Source organism: Orbicella faveolata, unplaced genomic scaffold (assembly GCF_042242905.1).
Source record: "Orbicella faveolata isolate gen_17 unplaced genomic scaffold, um_ofav_v1 contig_25, whole genome shotgun sequence".
NCBI classification, from domain to species: domain Eukaryota; kingdom Metazoa; phylum Cnidaria; class Anthozoa; order Scleractinia; family Merulinidae; genus Orbicella; species Orbicella faveolata.
Window position 1 is genome coordinate 17,094,337 of NW_028301553.1, and position 14,310 is coordinate 17,108,646.

At 40.2% G+C, this 14,310-nt stretch overlaps 2 protein-coding genes across 2 annotated transcripts; both read left to right on the forward strand.

Moving 5' to 3' along the window:
• Positions 1-1,475: 1,475 nt before the first annotated feature.
• LOC110052271 (uncharacterized) lies at positions 1,476-6,456 on the forward strand. The gene is made up of 5 exons (XM_089293800.1): positions 1,476-1,948; positions 4,111-4,260; positions 4,365-4,481; positions 5,212-5,467; positions 6,115-6,456. Exons 1-5 carry the CDS (start codon positions 1,630-1,632, stop codon positions 6,398-6,400), a joined length of 1,128 nt encoding a protein of 375 aa, XP_089149926.1. The 5' UTR covers positions 1,476-1,629; the 3' UTR covers positions 6,401-6,456.
• Positions 6,457-9,492: 3,036 nt separating this feature from the next.
• On the forward strand, positions 9,493-14,089 carry LOC149109188 (putative skeletal organic matrix protein 7). The gene is made up of 4 exons (XM_089294598.1): positions 9,493-9,959; positions 10,084-10,343; positions 11,676-11,707; positions 12,195-14,089. The coding sequence occupies exons 1-4, from the start codon at positions 9,902-9,904 to the stop codon at positions 12,463-12,465; spliced, it is 621 nt and encodes a 206-aa protein (XP_089150724.1). The 5' UTR covers positions 9,493-9,901; the 3' UTR covers positions 12,466-14,089.
• Positions 14,090-14,310: the final 221 nt, after the last annotated feature.

Genomic DNA, 14,310 nt, shown 5'->3' on the forward strand with positions numbered 1-14,310 from the left:
GAGACCTCTTGAAAGAAAACGTTGACTTTGCGTAGAATTCATCACACTCGAGAACTTTTCAAAAGGTGAAGTCAATGATTTGTGCAGCAACTACCATGGCGTACTATGACAGAAATGAACCCAATGGGGGAGACCCAATACGCCAATATCGAACGCGAACTATTAGCAGTGGTCTATGGGTGCGAAATGTTTCACTCATACCTCTATAGAAGAGCATCAACCGACCATCGGTCCCTAGAGCAAATCCACAAAAATACCTCACGCAGGTAGCCCCCCGCCTTCAAAGAATGCTGCTGCGTCTACAACCCAACGACTGCATGGGTTGTCAAATATCTCCCAGGAAGAGAAATGGTCACAGCTGATTCCCTACCCCGTCTCTCACGGTTGGATGAATTCGAGGTACCAGACATGAAAGTGAAAGTTTACTATTTAATCAGAATCACTCCAGCCAAAATAGAAAAGTCTTTATTAAAGATTAGGCACAGTATACGTGTGACTTTAAAGCAATAATAAATAAAGCTTAAAACCAGTCATACGTAATACAAAATTACAGTAAGTTAAAAACGATATTTGGCATAGAAAAATCCAAACTGCGAACCAAATCATGTGTGTACTGGTGAAGCATTTACAGAGAAATAGAAAATCTTGTAAACTCATGTAGTGTCTGCCAGAAGTACTAAAATTCCCAGCAAAATGAGCCCATGATACCACCAGAAATCCCTTGAAGACCGTGGCAAACTGTGAGTGCGAACTTGTTCTACGTCCAGCAGTAGTGATTTCTTATATTTTTTGATTACTACTCCAAGTTCCCATTTGTCAGAAAGCTTCACAAACTCACAGCTGGAGCCGTTGGTAATGACAAAAAGGCATTGTTCGCAGGGAATGGAATTCCCAAAGCTCGACATTGCCACAACGGCACCCAATTCACCTCCGCCGAATTCCAGCAACTGTCAAACCAATATGGCTTCGAGATCGTGACGTCATCCCCTCATTATCCACCTGGCCATGGGTTTGAAAGTCAAGTCCACACGGTAGAGAAGACTATCCAACAGTGTAGAGAGACTAAAATTCTATCTTAATGACTTTATTCTTCCCAATATGTATAGGATACCTATGACCAAGAGTACGTCTCGATAACAGTGCATGTTTATTGTTTAAGACAAAGGGATGTAACATATCTCATTAGCACGTGCAGCATTCCAATAGGCAAAGCGTAATATTAGCATATATTGTATACATGCTTAACGAAAACATTGTGCAGTCTCTGTGCATTTCACACTTCTTTACTGTACAAATCGGATTGGAATAGACTTCCGCTGCAGCATTATAGTATAACATAATTACTATTTCTTAACACTTTGTTGAGTAATCACACTATGAACAACACGGTCTAGCTACATTCTAAGTTGCATTAATGAGCTTACATTTTGCAGCTGTTTTTCTCGATTGTGTTTACAAGGAAATATCGGGGAATCTGCGATGGTTTGTTGGGTTACTGGGAGTCCTTTTACTCTGCGCTGCAGTGATAAATAGAACCGTATGTGTCTGTTTCTTTCAAGACAAGAATTAGTTTAGAAATGATACTGTTCCTATCCCCGCACAGGTAATAAAGAAACCTGACGGTGGAGAATGCTTGCACAAGAAATCCCTCTCTTCGTCCTGTTTATGGCTTCTTTCATGATCCGCAACTTTGCCGCCCAGGAGTGTGGAATCGACAGTTACTCCATTTATCAAATGATGTTAAAAGGACACACCTTTAAGACGTTCAGTGCTCGCCCAGGTTCGCTTGACTGCAGACAGGCGTGCAATTCTGACGTCAGGTGTCAAAGCTATAACTATGTCATATTCAAAGACATATGTGAGTTGAATAACAGGACCAAGGAGGCCAGACCAGAGGACTTTATCAAGGACAAGGACAGATATTACATGATGAAGGCTCCCAAAAGAGGTAGGGAAATCATTGAAACCAAAATAATATATCAACGGAAATCAAAACAAAACTGCAAAGAGCTTTCGACGCGCGTCAGGTAGTGATCGAAAACAACTGCGTGTTTCTATTGAGTATTCTGACGATTTTTCGCCACCTCTAATTTTGCCTGCTTGCTGCGTTTGTCTTGCTTCATTTGTTTTCTCCCCGTGATCTTGTCCCATGTTCCTTGGGGTAACAATTTTTTTTCTTTCTTCCGTCTTCTCTTCCTCTTCTCTCACTGTCCAGTGCAAACTGTTGAGATCGGGTTCAACGATGTCTCCGCGAGGGCTTAGAAGCGGTTTCTGAGTTCCAGCTTCAATGCTGCCTTGGTCTCCAGAATATTTGGCGGCATGAATTGCTCTCTTTGTGTCTTCTCTTCTCTTAGCTTGGCGCAGCTGGATGGTCAGTGTTGCCATAGTAGCTGTTGGTCGCTCCTGTTGGCGCCTTTATTTATTTATTTATTTATTTATTTACTCAACTTCAATTACACAGATGATCAAAATGAAATAAAATAAAGAATTGAATATATTTACAAGTATAAAAAGGAGATATCTGAGTAATTAGGCCAGTTTATACAGAATTCTAGATTTCTTATTGATATTTGAAATAAACTGCCTGAGATAAAATACATAGAATACTAATATAGACAAATCGCAGCAACAATAAGTGATCAGAAAGCTATAAAAATTTCTCCTTATTTAAGTTAAAAATCTAAAGCTCGAGAGGGGCAAAAGACCTAATTTAGCTAAACGTTCTGGATAAGTTAACGTAAACGCTAACGTGATAGCCAAGTTATTCTCCTCGCACGGGTCGCAGCGTCTGATATTACTATACACATTTTTCTCCATGACCTTGTCATGCGGGCTTCATTGCGAGCGTCGAAATCTCCAAGTGTTTTTCCGTTTGAAAGTTTGGGTGTACGAGAAATGCTGTGGGAATACGAGCCGTTAGGCGAGGGTTTCCAACAGCTCGTGCTAGTTCTGTGTTTCTATCGAGTTAATAAACAATTAGATTATGAGCTCGGGATTACTATCGCGTGACAGAGATCGAGAGCGAATAATCTGGTTGTTTTAGTATAAAGCTACTAGTCGTTCAAAACTTAATCTAAATCCTCTTCACAGACACTTCGAAAACGCCCAGAAGCGGCCGTCATTTTGCTAACAAGGGCACACTGCTACGCTACTCACTATCTATCACAGAATAGATAGTGAGTAGCGTAGCCAATCAGAGAACGGCATTTGTGATAGAACGCTTGTAGATTCATACTAAAATAGAAACACAATTTTAAAACAATCTGCTCGCGTATTTTTTAGCTTTTTCTTAATGAAACATATCACGTCATGTAATGGTAACTCTTGAATGACTTGCAGTAGCTATTCGTACAAGACATCTTTTATCGATTCCTTAGAATGTTCTTAGGGGGCATATAGCACGTGATGACAATGAATGTGGTGCACTTGGAGTTATTTCTAGCCATGACGAGTCTCTCCCACAAGGGCTACCGTTTCATCAATGTCTTCATTCCTTTGTCTGATATGATGGTCGTCACGTCTTTTGCATGTTAGTTGAATTCTCGTCCAAAGTGTCCTTTCCTTCACCATTCCTGATCCTGTCTGTCTTGCTTTCCTTATCTCAATGACGTCCATTCGGTATCTGTCCACCTCCTTTACGACTTAAACCAGCTTGCCATTCTTATTCATGGTTCGTGCATTGCTGCAGCCACTTCTGATCATCTCTTATGGCGAAAGAAATTCGGCTCTCGTGTTGCTGGTTCGCAGCTGGGTTTGGCCAGCACCCGACATTTATCCAATAGCCGGTTTTCACGTGACGTCATCATCTACTAAAATTAAACATTGCCAATACTTCTGAAGTCTTAGTTTTATCAAACGATACAAACACGACGTTTTAAAAAGCCTTTAAGCGGGCTTTTAGTTTCGTCTGACGCCCAACCTTAGATCTCTGCTGTAAGGGTGAACGTTTCGGGGCCATAAACACCCCACCTTTCGTAGCTCCAGGATCCTAAAGGCACGCCAGGTACCAGACCAACGGCAAGGTAAAAACACCATCGCGTAAGACTCGATAGAAAGATGAATGATTTGAATTTTTATCTTCTCCTTTAACGAGAACTGTTTAATCCCCAGTGCCCCTCGGTTCTATTCCCGAGTTGCCAGCCGATTCCTGTGCAGAGATCAAAGCTAGTGAAGGAGGACAGGCGGTCAGCAGCAAATACTGGTTAGATCCCACGAGATCTGGAAACTCCCTTCTTGCTCACTGTGACATGCAAACAGAAAGTTAGTGAACCTACTTTTTTATCAATAAACGTTTATGTCGATTTTGTAATATAAGACGTAACCAAACATGCCATAGTGTATTTCATTTGTTTTGTTTAATTTAGTTTCAAGTTTCTGCTCCGTGTACCCGTGTCTCAACCATGGCACGTGTGTAAACAGTCCTGAGAACTTCACATGTTTGTGCAATTCAGCTTGGTGGACGGGAAGATTCTGTGAACAAGGTAATATATAACTTAAAATAACGTCTTATTATACGTTCAATCTTACGACAAATACGTTATCCTGAATTATATAAGAGTCTGTAAGCGAGTTTGTTTGTGATGCTAAATCATTCACGGTGATCAACGTTTGAACAAGCTAAGTTAGCCAACCAACTGACATAAAACTTACATAATCTGAATTATTCAGTTTTGAGTGAAATCGGTTCAGTCCGATCTCTGAATGAATACTTCATTCCTTGCTAAACCTTTCGTCATTCCCTTTTTATCATTTTTTCTTGTTATTTTCAGTTATTCTTTTAACACTTCTTTGAATACTAGCGTAGATTTTCCGTATTTTCGGTAGCTACGGAATCATTTTCTTTTCTGTATTATATTCATGTGCAGAAATGCGATTAATATGTGCATGTCGTTTTCCAACCGTGCTCTGCTCATGACAAAATAGCCTTTGTAGCTATAGAACCGTGCTTCACAGGTGGCAAAATTTTCAGTCTTCGTTGAAGCCCCTAGAATAGAAATTGAGATCAATCTCGTACACAGAGTCTTCGTTCCCCATGACCAGTGGTCGGAAAGCAAAGGACCACGGAACGTTGTGGTTGAAATTTTCAAACTAATCAGAATCGAGTCTGTTACGTAACTCCTCAGGCCTAGGGTCACTCGTTTTGTCGAGCTTGCGCAGTGAGTAAGAAAAAACTGGTAGTAATAATACTAGAATTATCTGTTTTCTTAAAAGCTGTACTTCCGCCAGCGGTAGGCTGTGTCAGTCTGACCAGATCAGAAGCTACAAACAGCTATGAAGTGAACGCCAATCATAACAAGCCACCCCATTTCTGCATCGTTCTTCCCGAGGAGGAAATCAAGGGTGGAAACCGATACACAATAACCGTTGAACTGATGAATGTGATCGGACAGGATGGCGTAAATTTTGGACACCCTGGAGTGATGTACAATGTTATTGACAAAAGCAATTTTGATTTTGTTTACTTCAGGTTTGTTGCTTAGGGAAAGCCAGGAAAACCTGGTGTTACCTCGTTTAATTATACAACCAAACGTGGTGTCAAGACAATACTAGTTCAGCCAATGGTGATTTGTTCTGTGATTTATTCTGTGATTTATCGGCCAACTTTGTTTAAGAGTGTAGCCGTCTGAGAGTATATAATAATTGGACTCACTGACATCTACTGCCTCTTGCTTTCATCATCACAGCTATTACGTATTTGTTATGGAATGATTACACGTAGATCAAAAATTTATTTACATTAGCACACTGTAGGTGATATACATGACAGACAGCCGTTTTTTCAATTTTTCGGAAAAGAATTTCAACCGACAGCACTGGTGTTTGGATATTTTTTCCAATAGCAAGATAGGATTATCTGTTTGTAGCAGTTTAGTGATTTTATCCTGCTTACAGTGCAACCGCAATTTCTAAAGTATGCAAGATGGGGATAACCGCTTTGGAAATATATACTACACAATCCTTCGATATCTTGGTGGTGCCAGTTATTCAGACGAAAATGCAACTTTTGGGGACCGGCTGTTATAAAATGCCGTAAAACGCGGTAAATTATGGTTTAGATTTTGAAGTATTACAATAATGAAAGAGTAATTCTTTTCTTCCCTTCGATTTATTCAGGCTTCATAAGCAAGACATATGCTATCAGCCTGGTTACGTTTTAAAGGGAAGTATAATTAGGACCAAGGAGGCCTCCTGTCCCAATGGTAGTCTAAGTGGTGGAGTTTGGTTCACTGCTCGAGTTGAAGTTAGATCAGATAAAAGCGTCGATATCTACCTCAACAATGATCTTGGGACGTCACTGACAGCTCATCATAGCACAAAGGCTGGAGGAGGAGTACTTGTTCAAAATGGCTACCAAAACATAATTCAGTTTAGAAAATTTAGCTTGACCGACGCCATCTAGAGTACTCAGCATGCGGTGTCGGACCCTGCGGGCTCCCCCGGATGTCGGACGGAGAACATCAAGATCCAAAATTGAACAAACAGAGTGACTCGATCCGCGCGAAGCTATTTACTCAACTATTTCTTGTATTGTTTCGACGTAATTATTTTAGAGTTTTAGTCAGTGTCTCATTAGCATTCTTATAATCGATTGTATAGATTTGGGCGCATGCAAAAATTTTACTTTTCAACTTGAAAATGACAGTCGAACGGTCGAAACGTCATTGCTTTTTAACGTTAACTTTTTTAGTAAAAGCATCTAATTTGCTAAAACACCCTTGCTAACATGGTTGCCACGGAAACACCAAAATGCGCTCTGATGGTGTTCAGGAAAAGCCATTGAGTTTGTCCACTACCCCCCGCACCCCTTCAATGCCTGATTAAGGCAAATATGTCAAGACGAACGGTCCCTAATGTCGCCTTCTCATTGTGATATTCGCCGACTTTGTTAGGATAATCCATAAACAAATGTTTCGAGGTTTGAACCGAAAGCAAGTTTTCTTTTTATTTTGACGTTCTCCTGTCAGAAATGCATATATTTTTGTTCTAAGAAAAAAGAATTTTAGGAAGTTATAGGCAGATTAACATTACCCGCAGAGAACACTAAAAGCCGTATCAATAAGGGGCTTTTTTAGGAAAACAACTCTATGGTCGATGTTGCTATTAAGAATATAACTAATTAGATTTAATAAGTTTCAATGTACTGTACGGCGCGATGTCAATATCATTTATAATATCTCGATATCAAAGAACCGCAGGGGTAGATACAGTGTATACAGCTGTACGTCATATCACCTGCATGTTTAAGCCAATTCTTAGTTGAGTCTGTGTTTGTCGCCACATCGAAAGGACTTGGCTGGGACTTCGGGAAAAACCAGCTTTTTTAACCAGGCAAGTAACTTTGTTTAACCTTTTTACTGCAGTTCAGGCACTTGGTTATCGCCGAGTTAATTTCTGAAACAGTGCATGATGCGCAGAAATTGGGAAATAGATCAGTCACTGAAATGACTTTGGTCTCTGCGAAAAGCTCAAGGATTATAGAAGTTAAAGATATACACTCGACTCCGGATAACTCGAACCCTCGCTAACTCGAACCAAAATCGATTTCCCCTGGATTTCCGTCATACATTTACCGTAATTTTACTCTTGGTAACTCGAACCCTCGATAACTCGAACCTCCCGCTAACTCGAAGCAATTTTCGCTTCCCTTCAGGTCATTTTCTATATAATTTTACCCTCGATAACTCCAACCATGTCTGTCAATAGGTGACAAGTCAAAACAAACAGTGTAGTCAAAAACATCAAATTCATTTTGAAGCAGCCGTTTGAACTTTTTCCTTCTTTTACATTACACAAAACACGAGTAGAGTTTATACCAAATTAAGAATTGTTTTGTTCCATTTTCACTCGGCTTCCCTATACTGTACAATTAAATTTGATTAAAATGTACACTGCATGAATAGAAAAAGGAAATCGCGTGAACTTTGAAAATGTAAATCGCATGAGCTTTAATTGTACCAGTAACCCGACATTGTTCTCTTTAAAAACGCTGTACAGTTCACAGTTCCTGGACTTCTCGCTGCTGCTTTCCTTTGTAAGTTGTATCTTTCACATTACGTTATGTTCCGTTTGTTTTATTTTCACTTGACTTTATTCTGTAATTAAATGTGATTAAAATGTACACTGCATGAATAGACAAACTATCAGCGTTTTTTCCTTATTTTTGGTCATTTGTTCTCAACTCCCGATAACTCGAACCTTCAATTTCCCTTGAAGGTTCGAGTTATCGGGAGTCGACTGTATAGACTAGGCGAACGGCCGAGCTTCGACCGCGCTTTGATGATTATCAAATTCAATGTTCGAAAAAAAAAAAAAAACACCATATAAATGATTGTTTTTCAAGATTGCTTTTAAAATACAGAAAATCTGGGATAGTTTGAGTAAACCTTGTTGGGTCATAGGTAAAATTTAAAAATATCACTTGCCGATTGCAAAGCTGTCTTATCCCTGGTAGGAAAAAGAAGGAAGGAGGCGAAACTCTCTTTATTACTAGTCGGATATAAAAAAAAAAGAAAAGAAAAAAAACATTACGAGGGTCACGGTTCGATTTCGATGTAAATTACAGCGTCCTGTAGGGCTGAATTAATCTTCAAGTTTTTAAACTTCAAGGTCTGCAAGGTTTAAATAGGAAGTTTCGATTTGAAATCATGAATAGAAATGGAAACGAACCAACAAATTTGCATAATAGTCACAATTTCCCGGCCCTTTACACGCACCGTCCAAGATGATTTAGCAATTTAGCTAATTTTAACCGTTTCTGAGGCTTATTTGTGTGGCATCTTCTGTATCTTACACTAACGGCCTCTTCTGTAACCGGGCTGGCTCGGTTGCGGGCACGGATCTTTTTTTGTGTGTGTGTCAGTTCATATGAGAAATTTCCGCCTGGTCGACCGGCGTGATCGAAATTCAAGAAACAAAACCAAAGGCGCCACACAAAGTTGTATCGTTCGCAACTGTCGCAGCTTTGTTTACCCTGTTAAATTTACTAATGAAGCTAATTCGCAAACTTCTGAAGTGAAAATACATACAGGGCAAAATGATGCAGGCCTCTTCCGTAGCTTTCAGTATTACGAAAGCAAAGCTATTTTGTCAGGAAAATATTTTCCTGGTTATCCAGGCTGGGGTGTTTATACTGGAAGGTTGGCGAGATCTTGGTTGTAGAGATTAAACCGATATTTCGGTAACTATATAGGCTCGCCCACCTTCTCATGTGAACACATCGAAATTTGTTTAAAGGCAATAGGAGAGAGGCAAGATCTCAGTCAACCGGGCTCATATGACTAGGCCCTTTTAAGAGGGCAAAGTATAGCAATATTTTAGGACCTCTTCCTAAGAAGAAACTAGCACGAGCTTTAGACATAATGATAGTGGGAGCAATTGGCGGGCAAAGACGATACTTTTCTCTTTTTCTTGAGCTGTGGTTTAAGAAAGAACATTGTGCGTTTCTTTGGAGTCATGGTAACACTAGTGTAACTTCCTACAGTATTTTCTGCTTCTACAGTCAAAGTTCCGCTCGAGCTTTTACAACTTAAGATCAAGAGGAACAATGATGATTTATTTTTTGCGTATTCCCTTTTAAAGAGAACTGCTTCATTGCTAGTGCCCCTCGGCTCCATTCCCGAGTTGCCTGCCTATTCCTGTACAGAGATCAAAGCCAGTGAAGGAGGACGAGCGTTCAGCGGCACATACTGGTTGAACTCCATGGGATCTGGCAACTCTCTTCTTGCTCATTGTGACATGCACACAAACAGTAAGCGGACATGCTATTTTCTCAGTCAGCGTGACTCTTTGGAATTATTTAATGTCCGGTAAATAACGCAAGCATTCTTTAATCTTTCCTTTAGTTCCAAATTTCTGTCTTGTTCACCCTTGTCTCAACCATGGCACGAGTGTAAACAGTCCTATGAACTTCACGTGTTTGTGCAATTCAGCTTGGTGGACTGGAAGATACTGTGAACAAGGTAAAATATCATTATTACTTAGTTGCCTATTATCATTCGAGTAGCCTAAAAGAAGGCATGAAGAATGCTATCCTCTGGTTTAGTTATAAAAATCGCTAACTGTTATTATTCCTTGTCTTAACAGCTGTACTTCCGCCAACGGTAGGCTGCGTCAGTCTGACCAGATCACAACCTACAAACAGCCATGAAGTGAACGCCAATCATGACCAACCCCCCAAATTCTGCCTCGTTCTTCCCGAGGAGCAATTCAATGTTGGAAAACAATACACGATAACAGTTGAACTGATGAATGTGATCGGACAGGATGGCGTGAATTTTGGACACCCTGGACTGATCTACAACGTTTTATATAATAACCCGAGTTATTCTCGCATTTTGATTGGTTCTCGCCTATGATCTATTAGAGGACAGACGCACGATTGACGTCATCATTTCAAAGTTTTTCCCTCTGTGTTTTAAAATGGCGGAAAGTTTTGAGAATTTAGATAATATTTTACATGACTGGGCAAAAGCTAAGGTACAAGAAGGTCTTGTCCAGGCATTGAACAGGTACTAGAAGCATAGTCTAGCAGGAAGAAGAACGACAAAGCCGTTTCTGTTTTATAAAATGACTCGGAAAAAATACTCAAGCAGTCTCAGTCGGCAGTCGAGCGAGACTAAACCAAACACAAAATTGGTCTCTTGGTAGGCCGAGAACCATTGCTTTGTCTCGACCCAATAAACAAAATGATTATGAGATTCATTTATTTAAAACATTGAACTTTTCTAAGTCTCAAAATAATTGTTGACACAGTGATTGTCTGGAATGAAACATCAAAACCACTTCTTAATTAAAATCAGTGAAAATAAACACATAACCTTGCTTTCCGATGCGAATGTTCCGGTCCGTTTCAGGGCACAGCAGCGAGCAAAGTATAGCTCACTACAGCTCACGGCCAACTGTATCGCGGCTAAAAGGTGTCTCCGACACTATTTCACACTGATTTGAGAATCACCAACCACAGAGGACACAAATTTCCACCATCACTAACGTTCCTTTCATTCAAAACTCGAATCGAATGGCCTCCAGATTGACCACAACCGCAAGTTTTCCGAGCGTAGTTTTTCAACTCCTGCAATATTCGAAGCAACATCCAAGCCTTTTCGGCTCACAGGGCTGCTCTAATGACAAAACCTGACTTGACTTATCCATGATTTTCTTTAAGATTTGAAGATTTCGCAGCTCAATTCTGCTTTCGCTGTAAGTTTTCATTCCACGAGAAGCGACGCTCGAGTCAAGTTTGACAGTGGCGTGATTCTCCTGGAACAATCAAAATTCTTTGCTACGCATAGCAACCAATGAGATTGCTTCAATTAGTATAGACAATAGATTACGTCAAATGGCTTTTTCGTGTTCGCCAAAGTGGGCAGAGGCCGGCTTTCGAGTTATGCTGAAAGAACTTGAAATAAAAAAAAGATTTATCTGTAGTAGTTTGTTTCGTTATTATATAAAACAAATAGATTTCATGTTGCCGTGCGTCTGTTCAGTAATAGATCACAGAAGACATCAAAATGTGGTAAGAACATCAGTGACACACTCGGCTATCGCCTCGTGTGCCACTTTTTCGTTCTTACCACATTTTGACGTCATCTGTGATCTATTACTGAACAGACGCACGGCAACATGGAATCTATTTGTTAAATTGACGGAAACAATTTTGATTTTGTTTACTTCAGGTTTGTTGCTTAGGGAAAGCCAGGAAAACCTGGTGTGTTACCTCGTTTAATTATACGAGTTCAGCAAATGGTGATTTATTCTGTGATTTATCGGCCAATCTTGTTTAAGAGCGTAGCTGGAGTATATAATAATTGGACTCACTGACATCTACTGTCCGTTGCTTTCGTTATCACAGCTATTACGTATTTTGTTATGAAATTCTTACATTCAAATCATAAATTCAGTTACATTTGCACAGGTGATATGTCTGACAGACATAGCGGTTTCTTCAGAAACGAATTTTAACCGACAGAAGTCGATTCTGGATAATTTGCTTTATGATCTAAGGCCAGCCCTTCAGCCGAAAATGCCGTTTTGAAAAGATTGTGTTTTTGCACTGGTTGTTATTAAATTTCCAGCCAGGACGATTTCACTAGCTCTAAACTTCGTCGTCTAAGAGCGCGGTAAATTATGGTGTAATTAGATTTTCAAGTATTACAAGAATGAAAAACTTTTTTCCTTCCCTTTGATTTATTTAGGCCTCACAGGCAAGACACTTGCTATCAGCTTGGTTACGTTTTAAACGGAAGTCCGGTTAAGAACAAGAAGGCCTCCTGCCCAAATGGCGGTCCAAGCGGCGGAGTTTGGTTCACTGTTCGTGTTGAAGTCAGTCCGGATAAAAGCGTCAGTATCTACCTTAACAATGATCTTGTGACGTCACTGACAGTTCGTCATGCTACAAAGGGTCGGGGAGGAGTATTGGTTCAAAATGGTCACAAAAATGTAATCCAGTTTAGAAAATTATCTTGAACGACGCCAGCTAAAACAGCATGACCATGTAGAGTAATCAGTGTCAGGCAGAGAAAATCAAGATCCATTCATTAGGTTTATTTATTATTTGGAAGAAGTAGTAAACTTTGCTTTTCGCTATTGTCAATAGAAAAGGTTATGTATCAGTTCCTGTCGGAGTTACAAGGAAAGTCATTATACGAGCCGCCGTTGGTTAATGAGGTTTCCTTCTTAGGGACCGTTCATTTTTTATAAGGTAGGGGGGGCTGGTGGGATTTGGGGGGGGGGGCATGCGAAAAAAAATGGCTTTCGAGGGAGGGCCATCCCAAAAAAATAAGGGAAAAAGGGGGGGTCACGTGAAATATTTTAGTAAAACTTTAAATGGCATAATGTTTGAATATCAAAAAAATTGCTATAGAATAAACATAGAAGGTAGGATATAAATTTATTACAAACTTTCCTTCTGCTTTAAAAAAACGTTTGGCGACAAAAAGGATTTGTAGCTACTGAAAAGAAGTATTTAACACTGTTATTTTCGAATGCAACTTTCACTGGCACTCATCTTCATCTCCGCTGTCGTCGAGTTCTTCGTCGCCGCTTGTGCTGCTATGGGAGTCTCTTTCACCAATGCTGCAAGAAGCAGCAATGCTTTCCGTCAGAGTGTACTCTTCAGGGTACATGAAGGTGTAAACATAATCTCTGACTTCCCGCTCAAGGTTGGTGGTGATTCTGCTTCTTGCAGCATTGGTGAAATAATTCCCTTCCAAGAGCTGTGCGATGTATGGCCCATCTCTTCTAAATATCGACGTGGCAACATCCTCAACTTTAAGACACTCTTCCGGGACGGCCGTTCTAGGAGGGTACAAAAGGCATTGTGGAAGATCATTTCCTAGCGGGTTTCCAACACAGATTCCATAAATTCGTTGGACGTTGTTTTCAGTCCGCTTCCTCTTTCTTTCATTTGACTTTCTGCGGTTTTCTTTTTTCCTTCTCCTTTTGTTGATATGCTGTTTGAGTATGCCTTTGAATATGCTGTTATAATTGCTCTTCTTATTTTCTAGTGCTTCCATGTCCTGCGTGACCTTCGTCAACTTAGCTTCTGTACATTTGATCTGTTTTACATTAAAACTGTGGGCAAATTCTTCGCCCTGCTTTAAAGCAAGCCCATTGGACTGAAAGAGTGTGGAATCGTGTTCCTTTACATCTTTCAATATGACATTCAACTTTTCCACCATTGCTCTGTGCTCTTTGATGGAGAAGTTCAGTTTTCTTCCATCACTGGGCTTCAACTGGTACCCTTGCATGGAAAACTCACTCGCCCTTTCTGAACAGCCATCCGCACCTAGAAAAATTGCTTCTTTTGCATGTAAGATGTCAAACTGCCTGGATCGTTCAGCTGTAAACCTTTTCTTAAACGACTCGTCGCTTTCGCCATTATTGCGCATTTTGGAATGAGCCTCTTTCATGATGCTCATGTAGTAATGCGCTCTTTCCCCGATTGGATTAACAATATAAAGAAGACAGAGCATGGAAGTGGCAGGCTGGTTTTATCTGACCCAGAGAGCGTTGCTCTATTTGCAGATAGGTTTATTGTCAAATCGAAGTTTGTGGTGGATTATCTTCAGCATCTTGAAGTGCTGGAATTTAAAAGGAATCAAAGGCCCCTGTGAGGCAGCTCATGGATGAACGTTTCCTTGTGCTTTTGTTTCACAACGATTCTTCGTGGGAAACCTGAGTTTGATTGGCATGAAAAATGAACCTGTAGGTGGAAGTCATATGAATGGTTTCGCATTTAGACTCATTTTGACACAGAGGCAAAAGGCAACGCGGAAATGACCTATTGGATGAATGTAGAAAAGGTAGTAG